Source organism: Papio anubis, chromosome 7 (assembly GCF_008728515.1).
Source record: "Papio anubis isolate 15944 chromosome 7, Panubis1.0, whole genome shotgun sequence".
Taxonomy (NCBI): Eukaryota; Metazoa; Chordata; class Mammalia; order Primates; family Cercopithecidae; genus Papio; species Papio anubis.
In genome coordinates this window covers 71,481,072-71,494,838 of record NC_044982.1, presented here as the reverse complement: position 1 = coordinate 71,494,838, position 13,767 = coordinate 71,481,072, and the positions used below count along the sequence as shown (strand labels likewise).

Sequence of the window (13,767 nt, the reverse complement as noted above, 5' to 3'; positions counted from 1 at the left end):
TTTTTGTTTTCAATTTATGGCTGAATTTGGTTTTGCTGTTTTGGATTGTCTCAACTCCCTGCTAATGACACCATACAGTCAGATCATGTACTAACTTGTTTACTTCAGCAGCAACCTAACTTGATTTTGTTACCAGGATACAGAGCATTATGCATTTCCAACTAGTTTTTAAAGTGTAGATGGTTTTCAAATGATTGTTTTAAAAATTTTTGTTTTTGTTTTTAGGTTCTAGTTATACAAAGGATAGGAAGTGTACAAGAACATTAGGCAGAGGATACGGAGAAGAACTTTGGCACAGAAGAGAGAGCAATATTTAATATTTGGGCCTGCTGTTGCTATGCTGAAAAACATTTACGAGGTCATATAACTAGGGAGCATTTCTGAATTAAGATTGGTATGAAAATGGAATTTAAAGTATCAAATGAAGGCTCCCATAGCCAAAATAATATATGTTTTGGTTTTGACCCGCACGTATTTGTGAAAATGGTCATGCTAAAACAACAATAAACCATGTACCTGCAGAACCTCAGACTTGTTTGATGTTGAAGTCATGCAGTAATTGCATGATTTTTTACTTTGGTTGAACACTGAGAAAGACGGAAAAAATCTGGGATGCCCCCCCCCTCTCTAACATACGCACACGACTTTAAGACACAGATAAAACACTCCTTACATTTGTCAAGATGGAAGCTTACTACTGCCCTTTGCTCTCCTTCAGGTCTTTTCACTTAACATTTTCTACAGTTATACTTAAGTATTTCAGACAAGAATAAGCAAAAATCACGCCTGGGGCTCTTCTTTCGAGGGTATTTTGGCTGGACTGTCACCCACGTTAGGAATGGAAAGTGCAGCACAAGCCGTACATTTTACATTTTCAGCAACCACATCCCATCACTAGCTTTTGAAGTATGACACAGCTGTCCTCATTTTACAAATGCAGAAACCAAGGTCCTGCCGGGGTGACTGCCCCGGACGCAGCTGGTGGGGGACTGCGCCGAGGTCCAGACGCCAGGCTTCAGGTACACGTACCAGGAATGACGTCACAGGCGGTGCCAGGCGGGGATCCACGAGCTCGGGATGCGTGCTTGGCCGGAAGCGACGCCTCGCAAAGCCCCGCGCCGCCCCGCCCCGCCCCGCGCCGCCCCGCCCCGCCCCGCACCGCCCCGCGCGAGCCGGTAGTTGCGCCTCCCAGACTGCAGTCGGCCAGGTCTCGGGGTGCGAGGCCAGGCAGGCTAGGCGAGGCCCGGGCCGGCCCCACCCCTCAGGCCGGCCCCACCCCTCAAGGCCCGAGAGTACCTTTCCCAGAGACTTGGCTGGGCGCGGCGCGAGGCGGGCGCTGCGGTGAGTCCCAGTTCCCGACAGCCGGGATCGGCCAGCGACTGGGCGGGGAGGCCGAGGATGGAAGTGGGCTTATCGGCCATTACCCTCTTTCTCGCCAGCGCCAGCAGCCCTGTGGTGGCAACGACGATGGACCAGGAGCCAGTGGGCCGTGTGGAACGAGAAGCCGTCGCACCTTCGGGAGTTGCGGCCGCCGCGGCTTTTGGGGAATCTGCGGGGCAGGTAGGTGGGGCCGCCGACGCTGGCGTCCGGGGAGCCGAGCTGCCTCCTTGCCTTCTCCGCGGGCCGCTCTTTTGGCCTGCCCGGCCGTCCTCCGAGCAGGCCGCCCCCGTTTTGGAGTTCCTCCTCCCTGCACCCCTGTTTCTGCTCAGTGAGACCAGCTTGTGGGAAGGAGCGGCCTCCCACTCACTCACCAACCACTTGGCTGGCAGCACAGCAGACTCTGGGGCGGCCTTGGGTTCCGGGGGTGATAGTCCAGCTTCTGGTCTACCAGAGGAAGAAGGAAGGCGTGTCCCCGAAAGGCCGTCCTTGCAGTAGCTGGAAGCCAGGTGAGGGCGGCTTCAGCCACTTCTCAGTCTCTTCTAGTGCGAGCGCCTGTCTTGGCATCTGCCCTTTGCTTGGCATATGCCAAACGTTTACCGGCCTTAATTCACTGAATCCTTACAGTAACCGCTCGAGGTGGGTGTTATCCCCATTTCACCCCCGAGGCAACTAAGGCTCCGTGCTGCGCTGTGCAACAGAAATAGAATGCAAGCTGCGTTGAAAATTGTGATTTCAAATTTTCCAGTAGCCACGTTTTAAAAAAAGTGAAACCGATGATATTAATTTTAATAGCATATCTTAATCTAATTTATCAAAAATTTCAAGCTATAATTACTATGAAAGTTATTTATTTATTTATTTATTTTTTGAGACGGAGTCTCACACTTCCTATTGAAGTGTAGTGGTGACGATCTCGCTTCACAAAGCCAGCCTCCCGGTTCACGCCTTCTGCCTCAGCTCGATAGTTGGGACTACATGCTCGCCCTCGCCCGCTAACTTTTTTGCGAGTAGAGATGACCACTTAGCGACTTGACCGGGTGATCCGCTGACTTCAGTGTTGGGAGTGTGAGCCACCGCCTGGCCCCCATGAGTTACTAATGGCCGGGCTGTGGCTCTGCCTGTAATCCCAGCACTTGGGAGGCCGAGATGGTGAACGCGGTGTCAGGAGATTGGAGACCATCCTGGCTAACACGGTGAAACCCGCCTCTACTAAAAAAAAAATACAAACACTAGGCCGAGAGGTGGCGGAGTGCCTGTAGCCTACTACTTGGGGAGGCTGAGGCGGAGAATGGCGTACCCGGGAGGCTGAGCTTGCAGTGAGCTGAGATCTGGGCACTGCACTCCATCCAGCCTGGCGATGAGCGACCCGGCCTCAAAAAAAAAAAAAAAAAAAGTTACTAATGAAGTATTTGCATTCTCTTTTGGAGGGTTTTCTGAGTCTTTTAAATCTTGGGTACATTTAGCACGAAGAAGAAGTTCTGGCTGACCACATTTCAAGTGCTCATTAGCCACATGTGGCTAGCGCTAGTTTAGAGAGTTAAGTCTTCAACTTTTCAGTATTAGACAAAAAGACACTTTGGGAGGCTGAGGCAGGTGGATCACCTGAGGTCAGTTCGAGACCAGTCTGGCCAACATGGTGAAACCCTGCCTGTACTAAAAATACAAAAATTAGCCTGGCGTGATGGCGCTTGCCTGTAGTCCCAGCTACTCGGGAGGCTGAGGCAGGAGAATCGCTTGAACCTGGGAGGTGGAGGTTGCAGTGAGGCGAGATCCCGCCACTGCACTCCAGCCTGGAAACAGAGCTAAGACTCCGTCTCAAAAAAAAAAAAAAAACAACAAAAACCTTGAGTTGCTCATGTATGTAACTCTTCCCACCCTCCATGAGTATGAAGCTTTTTCAGTAGCTTCGTTTTTGAGACTAAGTACCTGAATGTTAGTAAGACATTTCCCCCAAACTGTGAGTATATCTCTGTGTGTCTCTTCTAGTATAAGATGTCGTTTGCATTAACAAAAGCTTATCCAGCCTGGGCAACAGAGCAAGAACCCATCTCTTAAATAAAAAACTAAAAACCAAAAACCCAAAACAAAAAACACAACTTTCCCACATACCAGACTCTACATGGAATTTGTTTCTTCCCTCCTACTTAAGAAGGGATTCAGGGGAAAACATGAATTGATAAGGAAGCCACGTCATTTTCAGTTGAGTTGAGACCTGTTGTTGGCGAGTACACTTACACTTAACCTTTGAGTCCAGGACGCTTTGTATGTTTTTCAGTTTGATTTTTCCTGTTGTTACTAGAATTGTTTTTTTTTAAATCACTACCTCCACCCTGGATCTAATAGCAAAGTAAACACACGTGTACTTACGTACCAGCTAAGTGTTGTTTGAAGTGAGAGGCTCTTGGATTTGGGTTAGTGATATTATGTTGTTTTCACATTCTTGGTTAACAAATAACTACTTAAACAGTAAAGAAGGCTGTAGAACAAAAGATAAAAATGCACAAGAATACCCCACCACCACCCTTTCTTCATGTTGTCATTCCCCAAAGGTAATTATTAAGTTTTGGTGTAGTCTCTCTGGAATTTTATCATTCAATATTATATATTTCTTATATATATTATTAAATATTACATATCTCTTATTTCTCGTTAAACACCAATGAGTTCCGTTTTCTCATTTGCCATTTGTGCTTTTGGATTCACATTCCTGAATCAGAATCATCTTTGGGAACTCCAGTTCTATGCCCAGGGGGTTGAGCACAGTAAGAGGGAAGAAGCCAGTGAAGTGGACATCTCAGGGGAGGGACAGGCCACTGTCTTCCCAAGTTTGGCAGAACTGAGAAATCCCTAGTGCAATGTAGGGAAAGGGAGTAAGAGATAGGAGACAGGATCTAGAATTAGGCCTCCAAACAAGCCATCCAGTACCTGTTGTGACATTCTTTTTTTTGTTTTTGTTTTTTTGTTTTTAAGACGGAGTCTCACTCTGTGGCCCAGGCTGGAGTGCAGTGGCGTGATCTCGACTCACTGAGACCTCCGCCTCCTGGGTTCATGCAATTCTCCTGCCTCAGCCTCCTGAGTAGCTGGGATTACAGGCGCATGCCACCACGTCCGGCTAATTTTTGTATTTTTAGTGGAGGTGGGGGTTTCACCATCTTGGTCAGGCTGGTCTTGAACTCCTGACTTCGGATTCACCTGCCGCCTCGGCCTCCCAAAGTGCTGGGATTACAGACATGAGCCACCGCGCCTGGCCTTCTGTTGTGACATTCTATCCAGCAGCTTCTCTGAATAGACTTTTAACCAGAATCTCAGCCTCAGTGTTTTTAAAAGAGTTAAAATTTCAGTACCACTCAGTGATTGATTTATTTGGCACCTCTGTTACCAAGCACCTCTGTTACCAAGTTCCTGTTAATGTGCCAGGAACTCTAGGCTGAAAGATATAACAGTACCTACCCCCCATGTTGCTAATAGCCTACTTGGGGAAGATGACAAAGAATAAATTCCAAGTCTAGTATGTGTTTTAAAGAAGTCTGGGTGCCGTGGGAGTATATAAAAAAAATTGCCATTAAAACCAGATCCTGGGCTGGGTGGGGTGGCTCACACCTATAATCCCAGCACTTTGGAAGGCTGAGGTGAGTGGATCACTTGAGGTCAGGAGTTGGAGACTAGCCTGGCTAACATGATGAAACTCCCATCTCTACTATACAAAAATTAGCTGGGCATTGTGGCTCACACCTGTAGACCCAGCTACTTGGGAGGCTGAGGCAGGAGAATCGCTGAAACCCAGGAGGTAGAGGTTGCACTGAGCCAAGATCATGCCGCTGCACTCCAGCCTGGATGACAGAGCAAGACCCCTTTTCAAAAAAGAAAAAAACAGATCCTGAGAATAAAGATAAGCACATTTATAGTTTGGTTAACTATAAAATGGAGTAAAATGTTAATTGACATGGTACCTCATAATTTCCTGGTGTTATGAAACTATCTTTCAGATCTTTGGAGTTCGTTATGGAATTTGCATAATTGGCAGTGAAAATTTTCTTACTTGCAGATTTATAAAATGAAGCATTTGGAAAATTCACAGTGTAACTTTTTTTGTTTTTTGAGACAGAATTTCACTCTGTTGCTCAGGGTGAAGTGTGTGGCGGGATCTTGGCTCACTGCAACCTCCGCCTCCCAGGTTCAAGTGATTCTCCTGCCTCAGCCTCCTGAGTAGTTGGGATTATAGGCACGCTCCACCACGCCCGGCTAATTTTTAATTTTTTTTAGTAGACATGGGGTTTCACCATGTTAGCCAGGGTGGTCTCACTCCTGACCTCAAGTTGTCTGCTCGCCTCGGTCTCCCAAAGTGCTGGGATTACAGGCGTGAGCCACCGTGCCCAGCCACGATGTAACTATTATTTGTAATTATTGGATTTCTGGTTCAAGTTGATGTTTGAAAAATAAAAAAAAAGAAAAATATTTTAAAAATATAATTATTGGGAATTTTGTACCAAATGATTTTCTGGTTCATTTTACCTGTTAGTGCTTCCTTCATTGCTCTCCACCCCCACCTCCCACGTAGAGGTTGGAATCATTATCCCTAATCTGAATACTCTAAAATCTGAAGCTTTTTGAGCACTGACATCCTTTCCTTTGCCTGTGTCATAGAAGGAAAAAATTAAGCCAATGAGAGATTGCTATAGGGAACAGTGAGAAGCCTCTTCTGTCCTGGGGATGGGATAGGGTGGGGCATGGTGTTATATTGTGAAGGATCTGAGCTCTCTATTCACTGACTGGAGCTGTTGCATTGACATTAGATCCATCCAGTTAGTAGGATGACTGGAGATGTAACTTAGCTCATCTATCTTTCCTTTGCATAGGAAATTAAGGGATCCAAAAAGCAGAGTCATGGTCCAAAAGGAAACGTTGATGTCAGGACAACCATAGCCAAATTTTATCTCAAGGGGAAACATGAGACTGGGTAGGGATGGCTATCAGTGCCTGGGAACTGGTGGGGGTTGGGGGTGGGTAGAAGAAAGGTGTCCTGGGTGAACTACTTGTTTATTTTTTTCATGGACACAATAAACGGCCTGATCTTCCCTTGTTAAGGGCTGGGATTTGTTTGAACCCTCAGGACAGGCTAGAGAGAATTGTGACTTTTTTCCATGTTAATACATAGATAGGCTATGTTACCAAATTTTATTTTTTCAGATAGTTTATGTATTATTTTTACTTTTTGAGATGGAGTCTTGCTCTGTCACCCAGACTGGAGTGCAGTGGCACAATCTCAGCTCACTATGACCTCCACCTCCTGGGTTCAAGTGATTCTCCTTCCTCAGCTTCCCGAGTAGCTGGGACTACAGGTGCGTGCCACCATGCCCAGCTAATTTTTGCTTTTTTAGTGGAGACAGGGTTTCACCATGTTGGCTGGGCTGGTCTCCAACTCCTGACATCAGGTTATCCACCTACCTTAGCCCTCCAAATTGCTGCCATTATAGGCCTGAGTCACAGCATCCAGCCTTATTTTTATTTTTTTTGAGACAGTCTGACTTTGTTGCCCAGGCTGGAGTGCAGTGGTGCGATCTCGGCTCACTGTAGCCTCCACCTCCTGGGTTCAAGTGATTCTCATGCCTCAGCCTCCCAAGTAGCTGGAATTACAGATGTGTACCACCATGCCTAGCTGATTTTTGTATTTTTAGTAAAGGTGGGGTTTTGCCATGTTGGCCAGCCTGGTCTGGAACTCCTGACTTCGTGTGATCCTCCTGCCTCAGCCTCCCAAAGTGCTGGGATTACAGGTGTGAGCTACTACGCCTGGCCTGTTACCAAATTTTCATGATCTGCAGTTCAGATCCTGGCTACTAAACTTAGCTTTGGGAGGTAAAAGGCAGAGAAGAATCATACCTGTTTTCTAAGAAGGACCTTAGAAGTCCTTCCTAGAAAGGACTTTCTTAAGAGAAAACAATGTATAAAAATTGTTTTTTCTTTCTAAAGAGAAAACAATGTATAAAAATTTCTCTTAAGTCCTTTCTTAAGAGAAAACCATGTATAAAAATAAAGTAGCTTATACTTGCATAACTGGGCAGTACGAGTTCACTATTTTTATCAGTATAATCCTTTCTTTGCAACAGCTATTCAAAGAGCTTTTCCAGTGGTTGAACAGTAGTCATGGGTTTAAATTATGTTTGCTTATAACCATAAGAATCTTTATAGAGAACAAAATGTTTGTACTCTGGACTATCCTAGAGAATTCTACGAACATAGACTCTAATCATGACAGTACTGTAGTCCTGTATATGCAAAAAGAATAAAAGCCCTCCTTTGACTACTCCCTTGCCTGCTCCTTGTCCCCCATCTTAGTTTCTATCCATGGGGTAACCACTGTTGCCAGAGTTTTCTTCACAATTGCGTGTAGTGTACCTTTTTGAAATCTGGAAGTTTAAACTTCAGGCAGTTTTCTTAGGAGTTTAAACTTGAGGCAAGAGGACAATGAAAAGAAGGTCTTCACCATTTCCCACTATATACACACACACACACACACACATATACATATATACACATATATACACACACACACATATATATAGTATAAATATATAGGAGTAAAATTTGTATTAGAATTCCAGCTCAGGCACAGTTACTCATGCCTGTAATCCTAAAACTTTGGGAGGCTGAGGTGGGAGGATTGCTTAAGGCCAGTAGTTGGAGACCAACCTGGGCAACATAGCCAGACACTGTCTCTATAGAAAAAAAAAGTAGCCAAGTGTGGTGGTACACTCCTATAGTCCCAGGTACTCAGGAGGTGAACGTGGAAGGATCACCTGAGGCCAGGAATTTGAGATTGCAGTGAGCCATGATTGCACCACTGCACTCTAGCCTAGGCAACTGCCAGACCCTGTCTGGGAGAAAAAAAAATTCCACAGACTACTATAGTTTTAAGAACTTGTGAAATCTTTTTACTATCAGAAATCTCTTTTGTTACATATGTATTACTGGCCAAGACATCTGGAAGTTCAGAGATAGAACACTGATAATCTGCTTTCCAGATTTGGTTTACAAATGGGTTTTATTTGGTCTGCCATAGTCTCGCCACTGTACTCCAGCCTGGGCAACAGAGTGAGACCCTGTCTCAAAACAAACCAAAACTGCTTAAAGATTTGTTTGTTTCTTTACTACAATAAACTTACCAAAAGTTTTTCACATGTAATGAAAGAAAATTAATCTCACTTGAAACTCTCGTTTTCTTAAAATATTGTCGATATAGATGAGTAACGAAAGAGGCTTTGAAAATGTAGAACTGGGAGTCATAGGAAAAAAGAAGAAAGTCCCAAGGAGAGTCATCCACTTTGTTAGTGGCGAAACGATGGAAGAATACAGCACAGATGAAGATGAAGTTGATGGCCTGGAGAAGAAAGATGTTTTGCCTTCTGTTGATCCGGTAGGTTTGATATTGATGATTCTTTCCTCAGTGGGCTTTGTTTGATTTATTTTTTTTCCCTAAACATTGAGTGGAAGGGACCTTTTGAGGTTTAAATCAACTATATTCTTACAAAATTATGTATGATGATTTTGATAGAAAATAATATTTTTACATGATATGGATGGAAATATTTCCAGCATTTCAGTAGCCTGAAACAGCTTGTTTTTCAGTGTCAGAGTACTTTGTTAATATGGGTAGATTTAAGATTGATCAGCCGGGCGTAGTGGCTGACACCTGTAATCCCAGCACTTTGGGAGGTCAAGGCTGGTGGATCACCTGAGGTCAGGAGTTTGAGAACAGCCTGGCCACCATGGCAAAATGCCATCTCTACTAAAAATACAAAAAAGTAGCTGGACGTATTGGCGGACATCTGTAATCCCAGCTACTTGGGAGGCAGAGGCAGGAGAATTACTTGAATCTGGGAGGTGGAGGTTGCAGTGAACCAATATCGCATCATTGCACGCCAGCCTGGGGGACAGAGCGAGACTCTGTCTCAAAAAAATATTTATCTTACTAAATTGAGTGCTTGAATCCCAGTTCCTTTGATTTAAGGACTGTACTATCATGATAGTTTCCACCCAAAACTTAGGGAGTTGTCAGCTTTTTAAAATATTGCCTTAACAGGAGAATGGCATGAACCTGGGAGGCGGAGCTTGCAGTGAACCGAGGTCACGCCACTGCACTCCAGCCTGGGCAACAAAAATAAAACAAAACAAAACAAAATTTTGCCTCAAGTTTTGATTGGAAGATAGGAGTATACCTTTCTGAACTTTGTGTGCCTTATCAACTGACTTGGAGAATTTCTAAATTATGCCAGATGTGACTATAAAATTATGAGACTAGCTATATATTTATAAAGAAATTTTTATTTGTTTATAAAGAAATACCCTTCGAGTAATTATTTTGAGAGTCCAGGTAATCACATATTTACTGACTTTCTAACAGGTACTATTTTAGGCGCTGGTGATATAGCAGTGAGTGATATAAATTTCTGCTCTCATATACTAGTGAGAAGACAGGCAATAAATAAATACGTACTATAATTACCAGGCTAAGAAAAGTGCTATAAAGAAAATTAAGCATAGTAACAGCATAGAGAATTATTTATATTTGACTTTAAAAATGTTATTCATTTTCATCAGAATTGGCTTTAAATATTTGGCTGTTAGAAAATCATGCCTGGCGCGGTGGCTCATGCCTATAATCCTAGCGCTTTGGGAGGCCGAGTCGGGCAGATCACCTGAGGTCGGGAGTTCAAGACCAGCCTGACCAACATGGAGAAACCCCATCTCTATTAAAAATACAAAAAAATTAGCCAGGCCTGGTGGCACATGCCTGTAATCCCAGCTACTCGGGAGGCTGAGGCAGAAGAATCACTTGAACCCGGGAGGCGGAGGTTGCAGTGAGCCGAGATCGCGCCATTGCACTCCAGCCTGGGCAACAAGAGCGAAACTCGGTCTCAAAAATAAAAAATAAATACAAAATAAAAAATGATCAGCAGGCCAAGAGCAGTGGCTCACGCCTTTAATCGCAGCACTTTGGGAGGCCAAGGAGGGTGGGTCACCTGAGGTCAGCAGTTCAAGACCAGCCTGACCAACATGGTGAAACCCTGTTTCTACTAAAAATGTAAAAAACTAGGCAGGCGTGATGGCAGCCACCTGTAATCCCAGCTACTCCGGAGGCTGAGGCAGGAGAATCGCTTCAACCCGGGAAGCAGAGGTTGCAGTGAGCCGAGATTATACCATTGTACTCCAGCCTGGTCAACAAGAGTGAAACTCCATCTCAAAAAAAAAAAAAAAGAAGCAGATTTTCTACACAAAAAAATTCAAAGGATTGTACAGTATACTCTGAAGGTAATTCCAAATGCAGGTAGAATATTAAAGAGGTATTTCATGCAATGGAAGAATTGTTGGAATAAATGTCTTCTTTTTAATTACTTTGAAGGGTTAATTCATGTTTATCTATATATATTTGTGTGTATTTGCTTATGTTTTTAAAAGTCATTGTCTCAAAAGGTGGCCTATATTTACATAGAAGCAGAATAAACACAGTTATAAAAAGAATGTATCTATTACTTTACTAAAGACCTTTTTTAAACCTTTATTGAGATGCATTTACATACTGTATAATTCAACCATTTATATTTTACAATGTAGTGATTTTAATTATTCACAGATTAATTATGTGTGGATAAATATAGCACAACCGTTGCCATAGTCAATTTTAGTAAATTTACACCACCTCAAAAGGAAACTTGAGGTTCCTAATCAGAATAAGTGAAAGATAAGTAAATAAAAAGATACCACATACCTTTTAGCTATCACCCCTTATCCCTCCATCCCACCTGCCACCGCTAATCTACTTTCTGTCCATAGATTTTCCTACTTTATATGAATGGACTCATCTGTGGTCTCTTACTTATAATGTTTTTAAGATACATTTATATTATAGTATGTGTCAGTACTTCGTTCCTTTTTATGGTCAAGTAATCCATTATATGGATATATTATACATTTTATTTATCCATTTGTAGCTATTGGATATTTAGGTTGTTTTCGCCTTTTTTTTGAGACAAGTCTAACTCTGTTGCCCAGGCTGGAGTGCAGTGGCATGATCTTGGCTCACTGCAGCCTCCACCTCCCAGGTTCAAGTGATTCTCCTACCTCAGCCTCCCTATGAGTAGCTGGGATTACAGGCACCTGCCACCATGCCTGGCTAATTTTTTGTACTTTTAGTAGAGACAGGGTTTCACCATGTTGGTCAGGCTGGTCTCGAACTCCTGACCTCAAGTGATCCACCCACTTTGGCCTCCCAAAGTGCTGGGATTATAGGTGTGAGCCACTGTGCCTGGCTTGTTTCTGCCTTTTATGAGTTATTATGAGTAATGCTGCTATGAACAGTCTTGTACTGGGTTTTGTGTGGATGTATATTTTCATTTTTTAGGGGTACATAACTAGGACTAGAATTGCTGGGTCATGTGATAACTCTTTTTTTTTTTTTTTTTTTTTGAGACAGGGTCTCTGTCACTCAGGCTGGAGTGCAGTGGCACAGTCGTGGCTCATCGAAGCCTCTGCCTCCTGAGTTTAAGCAGTTCTCGTACCTCAGCCTTCCAGGTAGGAGGGATTGCAGGCATACACCTCCATGCCTGGCTAATTTTTGTATTTTTTTAGTAGAGATGCAGTTTCACCATGTGGTTAAGCTGGTCTGGAACTCCTGCCTCAGCCTGCCAAAGTGCTGGGATTACAGGCATGAGCCGCTACACCCAGCTCTGACTCTATGTTTAAATATTTGCGGAACTGCCAGACTGTTTTCCAAAGTGGCTACCCTATTTTAAATTCCTACCAGCAGTGTGTAAGGATAATGGTTTCTCCACATATTCAACATCACTTGTTATTATGTGTCTTTTTATTTTTTTGTTCTCTTGTGCCTTGGGCTATGTATCTTCTTGATTTTAGTAATCCTAGTGAATGTGTTATTTCATTGTGGTTTTGATTTACATTTCCTTGATGGTCATTGATGTTGAGCATCCTTTCATATTGGTCGTTTGTATATCTTCCTTTGCTTATTTTGATTAGGTTATTTATTTATTTGTTTGTTTTATTTTTATTTTTTGAGATGGAGTCTGGCTTTGTCACCCAGGCTGGAGTGCAGTGGCGCGATCTCGGCTCACTGAAACCTCTGCCACCCCGGTTCAGGCAATTCTTCTGCCTCAGCCTCCCGAGTAGCTGGGACTATAGGAACGCCCCACCACACCCAGCTAAATTTTGTATTTTTAGTAGAGACATGTTTTCACTATGTTGGCCAGGCCGGTCTTTCTTGACCTCAAGTGATCTGTCCACCTTAGCTTCTCAAAGTGCTGGGATTACAGGCGTGAGTCACTGCGCCTGGCCAATTATTTTTTATTTTTTATGTTTTTATTTTTATTTTTTGAGATAGAGTCTCACTCTGTGACCCAGGCTGGAGTGCAGTGGTGAGATTTTGGCTCACTGCAACCTCTGCCTTCTGGGTTCAGGCAATTCTCCTGCTTCAGGCTACCGAGTAGCTGGGACAACAGGCACATGCCACAACATCTGGCTACTTTTTTTTGTATTTTTAGTAGAGATGGGGTTTCAATATGTTGGTCAGGCTGGTCTTGAATTCCTGAGCTCAAATGATCGCCCGCCTCAGCCTCCCAAAGTGCTAGGATTACAGGTGTGAGCCACCATGCCCAGCCTTAATTATTTTTTAAATGTTCACAAGACTTCAGCTGTGAAGCCTCCTTGACTTTTCTTTGTGGGTAGTTTTTTTGATTGCTAATTCAGTCTCTTCACTTGCTATAGGGCTATTAAGATTGTTTCTTCTTGAGTCAGTTGTGTATGAGTTTGTGTCTTTCTAGGAATTTGTCCATTTTATCTGTTATCTAATTTATTGGCATATAGTAGTATTTTGTTGTGATACTTTTTATTTTTCATAAGGTTCGTTTTCCTTTTCTTTTTAGATTCTAGTAATTTTGAGTATTTCCTCTTTCTTTTTGGTCAATCTAGCTAAAGGTTTGCCAATTTTGTTGATCTTTTCTGAGAACCACCTTTTGGTTTCATGATTGTTGGTTTTCTATTCTGTATTAATTTCTGCTCTTGCCTGTATTATTTCCTTCCTTCTGTTTGCTTTAGGTGTAGTTTGTATTTCATTTTCTAGTGTCCTAGGGCAGAAGCCTAGGTTATTGTTCTTTCTTAATTGGGCGTTTACAAATACAAGTTTCCCTTTAAGTACTGCCTTAGTTTTATTCCATAAATTTTTGTTGTTCTTGTTTACAAATGGGGTTCTGCTATATTGCCTAGGCTGGCTTCGAACTCATGGGCTCAAGCGATCCTCCTGCTTCAGCCTCACAAGTAGCAGGGTTTACAGATGTGCATCACCATGCCCTGCTTCCCATAAGTTTTTGTATGTTATATCTT

At 43.2% G+C, this 13,767-nt stretch overlaps 1 protein-coding gene across 4 annotated transcripts in view; it reads left to right on the top strand.

Annotated features, from left to right (window-relative positions):
- Positions 1-1,206: 1,206 nt before the first annotated feature.
- The window catches only part of FAM177A1 (family with sequence similarity 177 member A1), a 34,761-nt gene continuing 22,200 nt past the window's right edge, over positions 1,207-13,767 (top strand). Inside the window, exons 1-3 of one of the 4 annotated variants that reach the window (XM_009211387.4) lie at positions 1,207-1,341; positions 1,440-1,560; positions 8,618-8,791. In XM_009211387.4, coding sequence (XP_009209651.1) covers positions 1,468-1,560; positions 8,618-8,791 — 267 coding nt within the window. In that variant the 5' untranslated portion in view covers positions 1,207-1,341; positions 1,440-1,467. The other 3 variants (XM_017961118.3, XM_003901701.5, XM_021941124.2) reach the window with 3 other exon arrangements.